At 38.0% G+C, this 19511-nt stretch overlaps 1 protein-coding gene and 1 long non-coding RNA gene across 2 annotated transcripts in view; both read right to left on the minus strand.

Moving 5' to 3' along the window:
- Positions 1-19511, minus strand: part of LOC111146633 (PKHD1 like 1) — a 183716-nt gene that overhangs the window by 14710 nt on the left and 149495 nt on the right. The window contains exons 74-75 of the mRNA XM_022502266.1: positions 18866-19017; positions 18315-18461 (exon numbers count right to left, since the gene is read on the minus strand). Of these exons, the coding sequence (XP_022357974.1) occupies positions 18315-18461; positions 18866-19017 (299 nt within the window). The remainder of the gene's footprint in view (positions 1-18314; positions 18462-18865; positions 19018-19511) is intronic.
- On the minus strand, positions 14366-15275 carry LOC111146634. Its single transcript, XR_002640548.1, has 3 exons — positions 15198-15275; positions 14500-14611; positions 14366-14419 (listed from the first exon to the last, which is right to left on the minus strand). It is a non-coding gene; the product is annotated as an uncharacterized LOC111146634 (long non-coding RNA).

The raw sequence follows: 19511 nt of genomic DNA on the forward strand, positions 1-19511 counted from the left end.
AATACTGTTTGTTGAGATAGTTTCTATTTCCCCGATTTGAATGATAGAGTATTTGGTACCAAAAGGGATATTTTTAAAAAGAATTAAAGGGGATGAAAATTAAGCTGTAAATATGGGTAGTTATTTGTATATAAAACGTGATAACATGGACTCTCTTAACTTATAAGGAGGCAGTATGACATAATCGTCAAGTGCACGGCTTCTAGAGCCAGACTTGGGTTCAGGTCCTTGTTCTGCCCTCACCATCTTTAAATTACCGTGGACTGAATTGTGCCACCCCCCTCCCAGATTCACGTGTTAGAGCCCTAACACCCCATGTTAGAGTATTCGGAGATGGGGCCTTTGATAAGTCATTAGCCTTCGATGAGGGTGGGAACTTCACGAAGGATTAGTGCTCTCATAAAAGGAGATGCCGATAGCCTGCCATTGCTCTGTCTGCCCTGGGATGACACAGTGAGAAGGCAGCCATCTGCAAGCCAAGAGGAAGAGAGCTTTCACCAGAACCTGACCCTACTAGCACCCTGACCTCACACTTCTAGCCTCCAGAATTGTGACAAAATAAATCTCTGCTTTTAAGCCACCCACTTTGTGGTATTTTGTTATGGCAGCTCTCAGAGCTAAGGCAGAGACTGTAGCAAATAGATTCACCTCCTTTTGTCTCAGTTTACTCATCTGTGCCTTGCTCCTAGGGCTATTATTAGAATATAGTAACAATGAGTTATTATCTACAAAGCACTTAGAACAGTGCCTGGCACATAGTAACATTTCTGGAAGCACTAGCTAGTCAGATGATTAGTAGGAATAGGACTGGCTCCACAGACAGTAATGAATATGGGTTATCCATTCCGACTCTCGTGTCTAGCTGACGTTATGATCTGCAGCTCACATTTATATCATTGTTAACCTAGATTATGGGGCACTTCTAAAAATGATAAGAGCACATGTGGAATGGAAGGTACTGGCCTTATTTACTGGCCTTGTTTAAGAAAAGGACTTCCATGAGCAGATATAAATCCTGGTCTTGCAAATATTGGTAAGTGGGTAAGTTTAGCCTTTCCCATATACGTCATTTAAATTCAGAGTTTTTTATATGACTTCATTATGTCCAGCTGATGTTATACTAGCCTTCTTGGCAATACTTCTGGTAACCGCTAATTAATTTTGGCTCTGACCAGAAGTAAAGTGGAAACAGGGTAAAAATTCCAAGCCAAATCTCTTCTGTGTATAGAAATAGCTGAACTGCATGTAGAACATAAATGTCCTCAGGGGGGAAAGGAATGTGCACGATACACAAAAGCTTATATCTGCATGTATGCAGGTACATAAGAGTTCCATCAGGAATAATCTTTCAGGACACATATCTCATAAATAAACACATCTTAGAATTTGGTGGACTGTGGCTAACAATATCTTCTCTTGTGTTCATCAATATCTAAGGAACTAATAATATTAATAATGAAACATTGCAAATAATTTCATACATAATTAAGTACAAATGTAATGTGTACTCTATTTTTCTGAGGAAATACCTGTGTATAGATGTCTATTAAGTTCACAGTATTTCTGTTGAGGGTTCCATACTGTATTTTTGGGGCAAACCAATGCATTGTTCACATAGACATCCAAACGCTGAAGTGTGGGGAAAAAAATTCCTACCACCACAGCCTGTTAAAAATAAACGACATTTTTGTTTCTTAAGAGAACAATGAAACAGAATTTTTAGAATTTAGCACTTAAACATGTCCTTCAACTATATACACCTTCTGTAAAATAGTAAAACTAAGTTGTATGGTTCGATGATAAATACAGAGTTAAAATTTGTAAATTCCCTTTCATTCAACCATTCATACAGATGTTACAACTTAACTCTTAATTGATGATTCTCAGTAGAAAAGCATAATGTAAGAAAGAATTATTAAAGGAGTATCTCTAAAAGAAATACTTCCTTTAAAAGATAACAAATTCCAATACAGGCTTTCAACTCCAGATGCAGGAGAAAACGGGGAATTTAGTACTGCTCTGTAATGCAACCACACAAAATTAGTTAATATGGAAAAAAATGCTTACCTCTGAGACAAATTTGGTAGTAAGATTGATTAAAAATTAATCAAAATAACTATATTCTCTGGTTCAATTTTGTTCATTTTCTATGTTTATATTCCTCACGTCTCATGCTACAGGTATAATCATAAAGTAAGGAGACTGGCTTTTACAAGGGCAGAGAGATATTAATAAGGAATCTAATAAGCTATACATAGTTTTGGAATCTTCTTTTGAGATTGTCTTCAGAGGCTCAGGACATTAACAGTCATATCACTTCGTAGTTATTTTTAAAATTAAAAATATTATCTTCTGTTCAAAAATTTGAGGGCCTGTCTAAACCAGGCCCTATTCTAGGAGCTGTCGTAAGCCCTTGCTCTCATTGAGCTTATATTCTAGTGCGAGGAAAAAGAAAAATAAATAGTGGCAATAATAAGCAAAATATGAAGCATGTTAGAAGATGGTTAAGCGCCATGGAAAAAAGAAAGGTAGAGCAGAATATAAATAATTGGGAGAGCCAACTGTGGTGGGGTGAACGTGCTAGGCCTGTTGGAGAAATGCGGTTGGGGGAGGGAATGCCCTGGGGAGGAGGAGTTGGGCACCTAGGGCAGAACGTTCCAGACAGACTCAACATCTGGAACATAGGCCCAGGTGGTAACAGGTGTGAGGTGGTTTGGAACAGCAGGGAGCTCAGTGTGGCTGGAAGAGTTGCAGTCAGAGAGCTAAGTATGTGGGGACTCTGGCTCTGTACAAAGCCCAGTGGGGAAATTACTGCAGCATTTGGGGCAAGGAGAGACCTGGTGTGACTTATAATTTGAAGGTCTCTCTGTGGCTGCTGAGGTGAGAACAGACAATAGAGCAGGCAGAAGCAGAGCAGTGGGAGGAACTGGGAGCCAACTGCCTTAATCCAGGGAAGAAATAATGTTGGCTCAAAGTGGGGGATAGCAGTGATGGTGGTAAGAAGTGTCAGGTTCTGGATATTTCGAAGGGACATTCAACAGGATTTGCAGATGGACTCGGTGAGGGATACGACCCAGAGGGAGAAATCAAGAACAGGGCCAAGGTTTTATCTCCAGCAACTGAAAGGATGAGATTGCTATCCTCTGAGAAGGAGCAGGTGTGTCTCTCTTTGCTACTATTCTTTCTGCTTTATCTTCTCCACACCCTTTCTTCACATTCCTAATACTCTGGGACTTTTGAGTCTCATGTTCTTGGGGGAAAAAAAAATTTCAGTTATGAGACTATTGTTTAACCTCATACTCTCTTCCCACTGGCACAGTGTATATAAACTTAACTGTCCCAGCTGAATGCAGTTCATAGCAAAGATCTGATATTGTTGAAGATACTTAAAATAATGTGCTGTGATTGCTAAAGTAAATTCCAAAGGTGTGCTCCTGAAATAGATAAATAGTAGCATGGTAAATAAATATATAATTCCAGTCACCGGTCCTGGATATGCATTACTTTCACATAAAAGTTCAACTTTGCTGCCAATCATGTAAATCATAGGCCTCACTGTCATGATGGGGGACAGATGTGCGGTATGCATATATGTTCTCGGGCTGATGAAAACTTTCTGAATTAAGCTTATTTTTAGTTGTACCCTGATGATGCTTCTGATGATGTTCAAGAGCACAGGGGAGGAGATAAATCCTTAGCATTTAGAAATAGATGTCAATAACCAACACCGATAACTCAAGAAGTCATTTCTATCTTGTGTTACCTTTCTATGGTCAACATTAAGCAACATCAGCCGAAGGTTCTGAGGACTGGTACCAGTGAAGTAAATTTCATAAGATTTGTTCAGAGCCACAATGCTATGAAACAGGGACAGTCTTCTCTGGCATGTGTATCCAGCACACCAGCCATGATCCTGTGGGCCTAAAGCCACATAAATGAAAGTTCACATTCTATATCACGAATATTATTTAGCACGAACCCTGAAGAGTAATTGTATTAAAAATAAATTGCAGGGTCAAGTTCAGCATTTACATCCATTATCCATCCACCCATCTATCCTTAGCTTAAAAAGAAGGCAGGATGCAACTCCTTCCTACTACCCTTACTTGTTTACTTGTAGGGTCAAATGTGTTGAGTTTGCACAGGAAAGGTCCTTGAAGGAAACAGTAGGTTTTATATGATTCTCTACTTCAACAATCATATTTAAGTCCCGGCCACATGGTAAGAAAGAAAATGCTTCCTATCAAATGCGAGTTTAGGTGGGGAGCCAATTTTCTCAGACTGTTTAATGTTAAATGTAAAGTTACAGAGTTAATTTCTTAAAAACAGAACCTGTACTTGGAAATATGGACATTTGTATGGCTAAACCATGGATTTGTTAATTCTTTCACATACTCATTTCTTCATCAGTTAATCTGTAAATTCGACAAACTCTTAAGTTTTGTTTTTTATGAAGTTTATAATCTTCCTCTGTTGTTATTTAAATAGATTTTTATTAGAGACTGTAATTATAGGCACCACTGGAGGGTCAACATCATTAACGAACTGATATAATCAGAGAAATAACACTCCAATAAAACCTCTAAAAAGCCAAACACAGTGGCTGCTTTTCTACCTGAATCCAGACTTTTCCAGAATAGGCATAGCATGACTTGTAGCAAACTTTTCTACTTCACTTCAGTTTTAAAGTGGCTGAGATTATAAAACATTGAATGAGATATGGAGTGATAAACTTTCTTGATGTATTTATTCATTAGCTTTGCTCAATTTCCTAGCTTACTTGGAATTCTTATCAATATTTATAAATGAACTTCAATCAAATTTTAAATCAATATAAACTTCTGAAGCTCGTGTAGAATATCAACTTTCTCTTAGCATCCAAAATGTAAATTCTGCATTTAAATAAACCTTCTTTGTGAGTTTTGAAAACAGAAAGAAATTTCTATGTATACAATGAAAAATTCAGAGTAGCAAAGACCATTTTTTAAAAATAAGTGAAATTGAGTTTTAAAATTTTAAAGGAAACTTTAGTGATATTCAATAACTTTTACCTTGGGATTCCCCCCCCCCAATCTAATGTGGTTGTATCTTATGCCTCAGTGATTCTTTCAACATCTTCATAATTTTTGCAATACTGTCATCATTTACTTAAGACTCTTCTTTAAACTGACAGTCACTTTTAAAAATTTAAATTTATTTTTAAGAGAAATGTCATGTCACTATTGTAAATTGAAAGCTTGTATTCTTTTCAAAAAAGAAAAGTATAAAAATAAACAGACTAAAATCTTTCTCTAGCATATAAAACAGAGCAATTTGAAAATATCTCCATTATTGACACTGACTGCTCTAAAGTTCTTCCCACAAGCTCTCTGCTTTGTAAGATTTGAGAGGCAGCCCTTAAAATTGGGTTGATTATGGGCCAGAGAAACCAGGCAAATTGCATGTTGCAGGCAACAGAAGTGAGGAGAGACTTGAAATCATGTAACTTTGGGACATCCCTGATTTAGTTCATTCTATTCTCTTGAAAACTTTTTTTTTTTTTTTTTTTTTTTGGTATATCACCATTTCTTTGAGTGTTCTTTATTTCCTTGCTAACACATTAAAAAAAATGAATATTTTTGTGGGATGCTGGCTATTTTGTTGAATCTCAGGATATTTCAGTCCATGTTTTGACACTGCCAGGGCACAGAAATCTTTCTCATCCAGGTTACATGCCCCTTCAGCCCTGGAAAGACTCTTAAGCCTTCTTAGGGACTAATCTTTAAAACCCCCCCCCATACCATTTCTGGGTAATACAATGAGTCCCTTCCCTCTATTTTCTGCAGCTCCTAGAGGTTCATTTTATTGATTCAAAAAGTCCTGGGCTCCTAAGTTGATCTGAATTCTTATGGAGACCACTGTCTTTCCTCTCTACTAGACTCACCCATGACCAGAATGTAAGGAGCCTAGACTCTGGAACTTGCCAAGATGTTCCTGACAGTCAAAGGAACCAGGAATGAAAACAAACAAGCCCCAAAACACACTGATTCAAGATTAAGTCTTAGAAGGAGTCACAAAAATAAAAACCGAGTAGGCTGAAAATAACTTCTCAAGTATTCCAAATAACACATTATCTGTGTTTTAATTTATGTAAGGCAAATTATCTTTTTGGAGACACTCGGGTCAATTTTCCCTTAAAATATTTATGCCACCTTATTAATATAGGTATGAAGATCAGTCAAGGAATAATTCTCCTCTTCTTCTAATGGTTAATTTTGAATAACTATCCTGGTTTTCTAATAAGGGAGTCCACTGAAGCATCAAACAGCCCTCCTGCATATAGATCTTTTCTTACAAGCAGAAGGAAAGCAGTCCTGATGTTTGTTAGTTTAATGTGATAAATAATTTGTGAGATGTCTCCATGCATGTAATAAATAGTGACTGCTTTGAGTAACTACTAGTTTGTTTATACTGAACACGTACCATTAATGAGATCAACATAACCATTGCTCACTATAGCCACTGGTGAGAGTCTTCGAGTTTCTGTGTCAGAATCCAGGCTTTCAATAACCATCATTGCATATTCCATCCCAAAGCACTGATAGCTCTGCCATTGTGGAATGTATTTACAGGTTGAATCTCTAATAATTCCTAAAAATAGGTATATACGTTTTAGCGGGGAAAAGCAATCTCTCCAAAAACATCCATATACTTCTTCTTTTATGTAAGATTAGTAAGTAGAAAATATGTTATTGGTTGATTACCCCAATTACTAAAAATAAAAGATATGTTTTGTTTCACAAACTTGAGGACTAACAGAAGAATGTCCAACAAACCTTTGTACGGTGCTTTCTCAGTGACAGGCATCCTACTGCCGTTTGGGAATGTGAGCACCACCTTAGGAATCCTGTAGTCTCCAATTCCAAATTGACTATTTCCGTTCCATTCATATTCTGCTTGAGGTATCACTGAACCAGAATTTCCCAGAAAGGAACCGTCCATATCTCTAAGAAAAGATTTCCTTTTGGCATCACAAACCATGTCTACGCAATCAGCTGGATTCACCTTACTGCGGAGAAAAGGCAAAACACATGAATATTTATAGTTAGTATCCTTCCCCTGTTTCCAGAGAGCGTTTCAGTTGAGGATTTGATAAGAGAGTATCCAAAGTTTTTTGACTCACTGAATCTTATCATTTCAGAAAGGATTCAAAATGGGAACAAGGAGCGTATGTAACTAGTATTATAAGAAGGTCTGATTTTCCATTCTCTGGGTTTGTTATGTTATTATTATTAATTCATTAACATTTCAAAAGGACAAGTTATACCTGTGAGGTATAAAATTAGAATTCCACTTTGTTATTCCATATTTTGTCAATGATAGATTTCAACCTTGAGCATGGCTCACAGTATACTAATATTGCCCCACTGAGCAGGCCAACAGTCTGTTCTGGAAGACATACAAAATCCCTGTGTTGGAAGTCTCTCCCTTCTTGTTTACATGGGTCTTTAAAATTTATAAAAGTATTGTATGATTATTATTAAATAATCTAAATGCTTAAAGTTCAGTCCCTCATCTCAATTTCTTAGGCCATCACCAATTGCAGATTAGTACATAATATTATATAGACTTGTTTATGTATATACAAAAAGATATACTTAGATTATGATTGCTATACTACATATTTTTTTAAAGACTTTATTTATTTATTTGACAGAGAGAGAAAGAGATCACAAGTAGGCAAAGCAGCAGACAGAGAGAGGGGGGGAAGCAGGCTCCCTGCTGAGCAGAGACCGATGCGGGGCTCGATCCCAGGACCCTGAGATCATGACCCAAGCCGAAGGCAGTGGCTTAACCCACTGAGCCACCCAGACATCCCACTATGCTATGTATTTTAGTAACCATTCTGTAAATACCCAAACTGTAAGAGATGAAATACTGCATACTTATCATGCACCATCAATGGCATTCTGCCTTCATCTTGAGCTACCTGGAGTAGCTGATTGTTAACTGGTAATAATAATAAAATAGATGCTTAACTTGCAATATACTGCACATTACACACTATACATGGTATACAGTATAGTTATACTATGTCATGATATATACTACAGGGAAATATGCCTTATTCCGAAGTTATAACAACAAAATAATAGGGGAATTCTCAGAACTATTAGAAACTGTTTAGTATCTCTTTCCCTTTTTGCTGTAAGAGAGATATGAAGAGGTAAGTTGCCCCTTACTGTACAATAATAGCTTTGGAGACAACTTGAATAAGTATTTCTGTAGCTCATGAGTTCTTTGTGTTCAAGCATGTGAAGATGCTATTGTGAGCAAGTCTGCAGGTATAGTACCCAGTGACACTTTTATATTAAGACTTAGGGCTCTGTTTTTACTTCATGTCACAAAGAAACAGAGCCTGAAATGCAGATTTTTTTTTTAAAGATTTTATTTATTTATTTGACAGACAGAGATCACAAGTAGACAGAGAGGCAGGCAGAGAGAAAGAGGGAAGCAGGCTCCCTGCTGAGCAGAGAGCCCGATGTGGGACTCGATCCCAGGACCCTGAGATCATGACCTGAGCCGAAGGCAGCGGCTTAACCCACTGAGCCACCCAGGCACCCTGAAATGCAGATTTTTTAAAAAAGATTTTATTTATTTATTTGACACACAGAAAGAGATCACAAGCAGGCAAAGAGGCAGGCAGAGAGAGAGGGGGAAGCAGGCTCCCTTCTGAGCAGAGAGCCCCATGCAGGGCTCGATCCCAGGACCCTAGGATCATGACCTGAGCCGAAGGCAGAGGCTTTAACCCACTGAGCCACCCAGCTGCCCCACAGATTTTTGTTCAAGAGATTTACTGAAGGAATTTTCGCAAAAAAGAAGGAGAGGAGCCACATAAGACAACGGAAGGAAAACGAGATTACTGTGGTCTATGGACTAGCTTCATTCTGATCCCAGGGGCACCTCTGGGTCATCAATTGCACCTAGGTTTGCTCCCATCTTGAGACAAGGGGGTTGGCCTTTTGTACTCCTGTATAAACTAGTCATTTTCCATGGGCTGCAAGGAGATGCTGTTAGGGAGGGTTTTAGCTGCCCAAGGCTATTCCTATCCAGCTAAGTGCAATTTTCTGTAAAAGAGAGCAACTGTAGGTTATTACTGGCCAATATTTAGAGCTTTGGGGGCCTGGGTGAACTCCCTCCCAATATTTAGAGCTTTGGGTGAAAAGGGATCTGGGAAAAGGCCAGCAGCATCTTAATAAAAGCACAGAGCTCAAAGACATTCTATTTTAAAATGTGGTATTTTCTGAGGTGTCTGGGTGGCTCAGTAGGTTAAGCATCCAATTCTGGATTTCGGCTCAGGTCATGATTGCAGGGCTTAAGATCGAGTCCCACATCCGGCTCTGCACTGGGCATGGAGCCTGCTTAAGATTCTCTCTCACCCTCCTCCCTCCCATTTGCATGATCTCTCTCTTTTCAAAAACAAAGCAAAACAAAACAAAACAAAATAGTATTTTCTTCATGACCTAGGTATTAAAATTATATATTACATCTGAAAGATCCAATGATAACTAAACAGAAGCTAATAATATTCTAGTGAGGAGAAGCTCTATTGAGCCAAAAAATACTGCACTTTGTAATTACTAAATGAGGAGATGTGCAGTTGTCACCGAAACAAAATCAGATGAAGTCAAACTGTTGATGAAACACTGCATTTGTCTAAAGAGATGTCTATCTAATTAGACAACATTATTCCTCGTCTTCTTCCCATACTGAAAATGGTTCAAAGATGTCTCATAAAAAATGTCTTTCCTCCAATCTTGTCTTACATCTGAATTCCTGGCCTATATGTTATCTTTTGGTCACACAATATATCCAATAAGAACAATGTTTCAATTAGTCTTTGCTGCATAACAAAATACCTCCAAAATTTAGTCTTTAAGCCATCATTTATTAGCTCCTGTTTCTATGGATTGGCAGTTTGGGCTTTGTTCATTTGGATAATTCTTCTGCTGGTCTCATCTGGGATTACTCCTTAGGCTACCATCAGTTTATGGGATGGATAGTCTAGGATAGTCTCACTTCCATGTTTGGTGGTTGGTGCTTGCAGTGTTTGGGCTGGCCATTAGCTAGAGTACAGGGGGTGATTGGGCCATATACTTTCTAAAAAGTATAGCAGTTACTGGCTATCTTCTTTTAAGATTTAAGGTCTAAGTGGCTGAATTTCTAGAGATATTCTGACTCCAACTGACTTTTGTGATTGAAAAGTCACTGTTTGGAGTTTCTGCATCTTCTCAGTCACTGTGATTATAATGGCTGACATTAAATTTCAAAGTGCATGCTGGGGTGAGTGTGGTAAGATGTTTGGAAAGCAACAGGAAACAAAAGAGGTAAGGAAAAGGGAGGAAAAGATAGAGGAATGTCTCTCATTTCTAATAACCATTAATGGAGAGCTACTAATGTACAACACACTTCTAACCTGGTCTCCATCTTTTATGATAGTATTACTTAGGCGTGGAAAAAACAGTATGAGAAAAAAAATATATATTAGAGCCTAGCTTCTTCAATTTAACTGAAAACACAGATGCATTAAATAGTATTAATTCTCATAGTGCTGATTAAAATTTTACAGAAATTAATAGTTACTTTAATATAGCAACTTTCTCAGATCTATGGCAGGGGAAAAGAAACACAGAAAGCTATAGATATGAAAGAAAAAAACAGACTTTCATATGTTGTACCTTATATCAGGCCTATGTATGAATATTTTTGATTGTTCAGTAGTATCAACCAGCTGTATGTTCTTCACATGGATTGGATGCTGTAAATCTTCATTCAAAGGGTTAGTAATGAATACCACATTAGTTTCACCTGAACAAACATTCTTAAATCCAACAAATGTTGAACCTAAAACATAAATAACAGAATGGAGAAAGTGATAAAATCAGTTTCATTTCATGCATATTCCAGCAAATACATCATATAACACCACCTTGAACATAGAGCTCTTAGCTTATATGGTGGACAGTCCACCACTATTCGTGTTAGATTGTTGCCTCCCTACATTAATACCATTGAATAGTCTTCTCATATCTTCTCTGAGCTTAGTTATGTGATTTGGTTTGACCAATGGGACAAGAGCAATTGTGATATAAGCAGATCTGAAAAGTGCTTGCCTATTAGGGCTCACTCTCTCTTGGTGCTCTTGGGGAATTCTGCAACTTCCAGCATGTGAATGAGCTCAGAAGACATATGGCCCCATCACCTCCCTTACTCTAGCTAATGGCCAGCCCAAACACTGGCAAGCACCAACCACTGGACACAGAAGAGAGACTATCCTAGATTATCTATCCCATAAACTGATGGCAGCCTAAGGAATAATCCCAGGTGAGACCAGCAGAAGAACTGTGCAAATGAACAAAGCCCAAACTGTCAATCCGCAGAATCAGGAGCTAATAAATGATGCTTTAAAGACTCTAAATTTTGGAGGTATTTTGTTATGCAGCAAAGACTAATTGAAACATTGGTTCTTTTGGCCTTATTGCATATATTGTGTGACCAAAAGATAAAATTTATTGAATTCAAACTTAATCTCCATTGTAATTAAAATCCAATAACTCAAAAATAGAAAAAAAAAGCAAAAGGTGACTCCAAAATTCTTATATCAGTTATGTAATATCACCACCCTTTCTGGTGAAATTTTTTTCCTAAGATGATATTTTATGTACATCAATATGAGCCTTAGATGAATATTAATAAAATACCACAGTAGCAGACACTGTAACCTGTACAGATCTGCTTTACTGGTCCAGTGCACTGGCCCTCAGCACCCCCCCCCCGTAAATATTGGCTGCCCACTACTCGCACCTGCCCCTTTTTCCAGAGAATTGTCCTTAACCAGATGACAATTCCCTCTCCTAAGAGATTCTGCACTCAATACCACCACCAAAGGGCTACTATGCCTAACCGACAACTGAACAGAAGGTCCCTTTGCCTCAAGAGGAGGCAACTAAACTGCACAGCTCCCTGAGGTATCAAGAAAGAGCTTGACTCTAGCTGAGACGCTATCCTTGCTTAGCTCTGCTCATCCTACTTCCCTCACTCCCTTTCTTGTGAAAACACACCCTTAATAAACCACTTGCACGAGAATCCCATCTCTGGCTTTACTTTTAGACCATCTGATTTAGACAGTGAGTACCAGAAGTGGTCCTAGGATACAGGCTGTAATGATGCAATAATGAATTTAGCTCACTTGCTGTCTGGATGGGAATGAGGATGCCCTTATTGAGGGTACGTGGAATACTGACAGCCCCTTGAAACCCCTAGAAAGCTGTAACAATGAAATTGTAAAGATTTCACTCATGGTATCAGGAAACAAACTGAGGGTTGCAGGAGGAAGGTTAGGGTGATTGGGTTATGGACACTGGGGAGGGTATGTGCTATGGTGAATGCTGTGAATTGCATAAGACTGAAGAGTCACAGACCTGCACCCCTGAAGCAAATAATACATTATGTGTTAATAAAAAAAAAGATTTCTCTCATGGTGGACTGGGATAATATCTAGGTGGAAGGAAGTTCTCTGGCTGGTACAGTAACTTTGGCATTTGAGGGGTAAAGGGGAAACAGTGGTTACAAGAAAACTAAAAGTAGGTGACTATTGACAGTCACTGATGCTCTGAAGAAAGAATCAATCACAAATTCAAGGCAAACCTCAGGATCTGAAAACAAAACCAATATAGTATTTGTAGAAGGTTGAATTCTCAGCCCTGGCAAGTCTCCTACATCAAAGACGGGCTCTGATAGAAAATGAATGGAACCCGAATTAGGATGGGAATATAGGGAACATGAATTTGAGTCTTGAAACCCAGGGTTCCCCTTGAATGTTCCAGATCTGTATAAGTGGTCTGCTTCTCCCTTATTAGAAGAGAGCTTTCCTGCCTCCTTTGTTGAAATCATGACAAGACCTCAAAAGAAAAGGCAAATCTTGCCTTTCTTGGGACCTGTCCCCATCTCCCCTTCTGGAAGACAGAGCAGTCAGTCTGGTCAAGTCTCAACATGGTCTGACCGGGGAAGTGACAAGCCTGCTATGGGATGAGAGGATTGTATACCAAAGGAACTGCAGTAACTAACATGTACTGACAGGAATCAGGAGTATATATATCTGAGAGCAAATTGTGATGGTGTTAGATCAAGGGGGAAAGAATACAAAGCTGAATAAGGGAGAGTATCACTACGGATGGGGGTATTCTCCTGTGCTGTTGTCATGGCTTTTCTAAGTTTGGAAAATATCATGTTCCACTTTATTTTTTTTTTGAAGATTTTTAAAATTTATTTGACAGACAGATCATAAGTAGGCAGAGAGGCAGGCGTGGGGGAGGGGGGTGGAAGCAGGCTCCCTGCTCAGCAGGGAGCCTGATGCGGGGCTCGATCCCAGGACCCTGAGATCATGACCCGAGCTGAAGGCAGAGACTTAACCCACTGAGCCACTCAGGTGCCCCATCATGTTCCACTTTAAATGAAGTAGAATGGTAAGAACTTCCATGGCACACTGTAGGAGAAGGGGTCAAAGTCTCTGAAAAATGAAACATTGGAATGAGTCTATTATATAATGCCAGTGCATTTCAGCCCCACCTGGGGATGGCCTTGGAAGAGAGTGGCATGGGCAGATTCTACTATGGGAAAGAAATTTAGGTAGTACCCAGGGTGACCCACTTTGTGTGAAGAGAGAAGTGGTGTGAGGTAAGGATAAACATAAAAAATGACTTAGCTAATTAGTCAGGGGCCTGGAAAGAACAAAACCGGATGACTGGATAAAATGAAGACTGAGGAAAGCATGTGCTTGGAGTTCTGGGAGTAAACACAGAGGGCATGTTAGTGATTACCAAAGAGTATCAACTATGGAAGAAGCACGAAATAAATAAATGAACAGGTGGACAGAGCCAATAGATGTTACTAGCTCTTGGGTTATATGAATTTAAATTTCTTCAGTTGTAAAAAGAGATAATAATATATAACCCTACTTATATAAAAGGGTTTTTACGATTTATAGAAACTAACATTAAATCATTATACCAGTGTTTCCTCTGCTGTTTTAGAAGAAAAATTAAATGTCACTTCTTTAACATATACAAATTTTGCCAGGGAATTATTCTTGAAATTGACTGATGTTTGATTTCTTGGCTTTCCACATGGAGCAGATTCATATACAGATTCATTTAAATCACGATCTTTTTTTTTACTAATAGTGAAACATTATTAGATATATTCTACATATTCTTTATAGAACTTAACTGAGTAAATTTGTCAAGACTATGTTTAAACTTGCCTGAGATATCCAGAAGGCCACTAATGGCATTGTAACTCATGAGCCCTGCATGGGGTTTCCGGGGTGCCATGTTATGTGCTGAAGCAAAGGTAGGCCAGCAAATCCCACTTCGCCCACCTTTTATAAAAGAAAGAAAGTTAATAAAATTTAAATATGCACTCACATGAACACCAAAATTAAACTTCTAAAATTTTCACCTGATGGAGGTCTAGCACTCCGGTGGGCGGCAGAAAGTTCAATATTGGGATCATCATTAGTTAGGACATCAGAGCAATTAAATCCAGGGCTACTTCCAACAATTAATGAGCTCTATGTAAAAAAAAAATTAAACAGTACAGTTTAAATGATAGCTTTTCCTCAAGGAAAATACAATAATGGATAATACTGAATTCCACCGTAGCAAAACACAACCTTGAAGTCTGAGGAAGGGGTTATTCATAAAGCCAAGATGAAAAGGATGTGACTTTATGCCCTAAGTGGAATGACTAACAAACTGGGAAGGGGAAACTAGGCTGGTAAATTATTATGTATAATGACATGTTATTATACATAATACATATTATACATTATACATATTTCTGTGACAGAAATATGCCCAGGGAACAGCAGGAACAAAAAGAGGAGAGAGTGTCAATATTATCTAAGCTAGTTCAGGAAAGGATTCGTAGAGGAAATGAAAATTTCACTACTTGTGACAAGACTAGGGGGTGGTACACAAAAAGAGGTGAGGGGACCAGGGAGGCGAGGGAGGGATAGAGCACTTCCTGAAAGAATATAATGAGAACAAAGGCAAGGAGGTTTGGACTCACCTGGCTTCGGAGTCAAGGAGATCAATCTTACCAGAACTTCACTGAATTTACCCTTTCTCCTTACTGTGGCTGTATTCATTTCTTACCTTAATCTGCACTGTTTTACTGGAAATTTTGTGAGATACAGAGGCTGGCATGTAAATCATTGAAGAAATGGCCATCCCGTTGTCAACGAGAGTCACATTATAGATATGCACACTCTCTGTAGTCTGTAAAACAACTTGTAGGTTACATAGTGCAAAGTACAATAGTAAAACAAGATAAACAATCACCACCTTGGATCACATTTACCTGAAAATAAATTCCATAATCCCAGCATGTCCAAATGGTAAATCCCTGTATAAGAGAACACCCAGGAAGGCCATCTTGGTTCATATAAATACCATATAAGCCTCCATGGGCTTCATTGTCAAACCACTTTTCCATGGGATTAGATTGACCTTGGAAGGAAACAGGAAAGCAGGGAATTAACATTACAAGTCATGTCTTAGAGCTTTATAAGAAGTATCAGTTAAAGTTAATTTTTTAAATTAAATATATGAATCGTGCAAATTTTCACATGATAATTAAATATTGTTATGGCTCAGCCATTTATGGCTTACTCTACTCAGGATTTAATCTTATCTAATTTGTCCATTGACCAGTAGAATGACTGTATACTCATTTGCAAATTTTGCTTCAGTTGTTAGCACATTTAACTTACTATATCTGATTAAACACGAATTTCATGAGAAAGTGCGTGAAGTTTGGATTCAAAGAAGGCTAACTCTGAAACACAATGGTAGCACCTGCTGTTTATAAAATGCTTCCCCTCCACATCTTTTTGTTGCTGGTGCCTCCTGGTCATCCCATTTTCAAGTCAGGTGTCCCCTCCTCACAAGGCCTTCTCTCACTACCTGATTCAAAGTAGCACCTCGGTTCCTTCACGTGGACATTAAAATGATTTTCATTTGAAATTGTATTATTCCTTATCATGAATTATCCATCTCCTCTCTCCTATTAGAATGCAAGCTGGATGAGAGAAGACACAGTGTCCACCTCCCTCACCAATGTATTCCCAGGGCCTAGCAGGTAATGCAGAGATGGGTGTTCAGTTAACTATCTGTTGAACTGATGTATGTATGACCTTGGAACATGGTTGAACCTTTTAGACCTGTTTCCTCAAATATAAAAAGTTTTTTTTTTAATATTTTATTTATTTATTTGACAGACAGAGATCACAAGTAGGCAGAAAGGCAGGCAGAGAGAGAGGGGGAAGCAGGCTCCAGGGGGAAGGAGGCTCCTTGCGGAGCAGAGAGCCCGATATGGGGCTTGATCCCAGGACCCTGGGATCGAGCCCGATGCAGGGCTTGATCCCGGGACCCTGGGAATCATGACCTGAGCTGAAGGCAGAGGCTTTAACCCACTGAGCCACCCAGGTGCCCACTCAAATATAAAAAGTTTTAATGCCTAATTTAGAGTAGTCTCAAAATGAAATGAAGTAACCCTACGTGAAATGCCTCAATAAATGGAAGCTATACTCATTACTAACATGTAGGAAACCTGAAGTAGATTTTTTATGAAACTTTACTTACGTCCAAATCAGATCAGTGATCTTAATAATTCCCTCCTAATCATGCACCCACTAGAGGGCTCCCAATAAAGAGCAGATCACGCCCTGCAGTTTACTTGGTACCAGCTCTCTTGACCAAGTCTCCTGGTATCTGATTTCCTCCTCTCCTCTATTGAGTTTCCTTTCTTCCTAATACTTTGGGATTGAAATTTCACTTGTCAACTGCCTAGATTCTGTTTTGTTTTCTCCATAAGAAGCTGTTCACATGTCTCTCTCTCGGTTCCACATAGTGTTGCCCCTGGGGCCCCGTGTGAGTCATGGTTCCCTTCCTGGCCTCCCAGACTCCACTTGCCTGGGAGGTTCACTGGATGGGTTGGTGTCCCATTCCAGGAACTTAAACCCACAATTCCTCAGTGTTGTCTCTTATTTCAATTTCTCTAAATCCTAAACTTCCTTGTAAACACTCTCAATTATTTAGGAATATCAATATAGTCAGTGCAATATACATATTAGTAAATATTCATATTCACAGGTCATATTTTGACTTAAAAAATCCAGGACAACACTTCAAAGAAGTTGAAGAAAAATTACATATTTTAAAATCGTAGTCAAAGAAAACTTTTAAGCTCTTGGAAACTAAAATATTCAATAAGAGCATATATCAAGGAATCAGTTAAATTTGTTGGCAGTTGTTTTATTCCTTCCAAAATACATTCCAAAATGTATTTTACACAAGAATAAAATTAGCTTAAGCTCAATAATTTTTGAATTTACAGAAAAATGCTGATTTACAGAATTTACAGATAAAATGCTGATTCAAAGAATCTTAAAAATAACTATACTGAGATAAAAAAAAAACACCCAGCTGTACAAGAGATATAACGTTTTCAGAGAAAATCCCATTTCCTCTGAGTTTCTCAAGAGGTAAACCCTGCAGCTCTATTATTTTATTTTGATCTAATAATGCATTTACCTAGTTGGAAAACCAAAAGGTTATAAAAAGTTATACAATAATAAGTCACCGGTCACCCTGTTGCTGGTTTTTTTGTTTTTACACTTTGTGTCACTTTATATAAACACAAATAACCCTATATATTCCTATTTTCTTTCTTTTCTTCCACAAAACATACCATAAACAAAACAGTATTTTATATATAAGCACATATATTTATACATAGTATACATATACATATACATTTATATATATCATATAGTATGTGTATATATGTACATATATATATCATATAGTATGATATACACCATATCATATATGATATACATATATATGTATATATGATATATATATCATATATACATATATATGTATATATGATATATATATCATATAGTATGATATACATATATATGTATATATGATATATATATCATATAGTATGATATACACCATATCATATATGATATACATATATATCCCGATGCGGGGCTCGATCCCAGGACCCTGGGATCATGACCTGAGCCGAAGGCAGAGGCTTTAACCCACTGAGCCACCCAGGCGCCCCTAGTCCAGCCTTTAAGAGGCAGTAAGTGTCATCCTCAGTTGCCAGTGGACCATGATTACTGAAGTTGGCTCACTCTCCAAAAGGTGTAGCTTAATTTCCTCACTCAGCGAAAGCTTTCAGTTAGAACTTACATCAGAATCTACTGCCTTCACTGAAGGCTGCTGAGAAAACGGCTGTCCTGGTTGAGCTGCCACGGGCTGAGTGATCACAGACAGGGAGGACACAAAGGCCACATGATGAACGGGAAATGCAAACCTTTCAACGGGTTGGGCGGTCACCTGTAAATAAATGGTCATGAGTGATGACGTGGTTTTCACGTGATAAAATACAGTGAGGAGCACATTCATCTTAGCTAGGCTAAGTGTAATATGTAATAATAAGTGTAAAAATATGTTCAATACATGAAGTTAGTTTTATTGCAATATTCCCTCTGATCAAATTCATGAAGCATTCTTATACTCAAAGCAAAGCACATTTTATACAAATAAGTAATTTTTTTAGAAGATAGGCTCCTTTCTCAACTATTTTATCATCTTAGTTATATCTATAAAAAGAAGAGCCAACATTAATTAGGAAGACATGCCCTCTAAATTATTGTATTGAACTATAAAGAGTTAAAAGAAGAAAGAAGCAGCAATGTTTTAAATAGCTAAGATGTATTTTTCTGGTTGCTTTTTCTTACCTTAGTCCAGGCAGAATCACTTGGGCTGGGGATAGGATTGGTAATAGACATGGAAGAGATATTAAATCCAAGGATACTACTGGTTTTTCCTGAAATTACAGCTTTTCCAAGAGACCCAGCGATTTTTTGGAGTTCAGATAACTGCATCCCACCTATGGGGAAATAGTAACATGACATATGGCTTATAAGAATACAAGATTGTGAGTTTTTCATTTTTTTTTCTTTTTCTTTTCTTTCTTTCTTTCTTTTTTTTTTTTGCATGGCTCCACCCACATTCTGGAATTCTGTAGCTTTTGCACCATCCATGAGATCAATATGACAAAATCCTATGAATGAGCTTAGGAAAGTGGAGAACTCAGTAGAATATGTTTCTAAGCTGCAATTAAAGAAAAACCAAAGGTAGATAAAATAGATACAAGAAAAGTGAAAGAAACCATCGTGGAAAAATATACGGCTCTTAATTTAATCCTTTCCCACGCCATCCTTTATTGAGGAGTGAAACACCATCATGCAAGTCTATCACCATGTACCATTTCCTAGAAAGAGAGTTTTAATTTTGGAGCGTAAGGATAATTAGCATCATCGAATTTACACGAGGTATATTAGTAAGTTCTGAAGTTAACACTACATTACGCACAAACTGTTG

Source organism: Enhydra lutris, unplaced genomic scaffold (assembly GCF_002288905.1).
Source record: "Enhydra lutris kenyoni isolate GAN:26980312 unplaced genomic scaffold, ASM228890v2 scaffoldscaffold14, whole genome shotgun sequence".
In the NCBI taxonomy this organism is placed as follows: domain Eukaryota; kingdom Metazoa; phylum Chordata; class Mammalia; order Carnivora; family Mustelidae; genus Enhydra; species Enhydra lutris.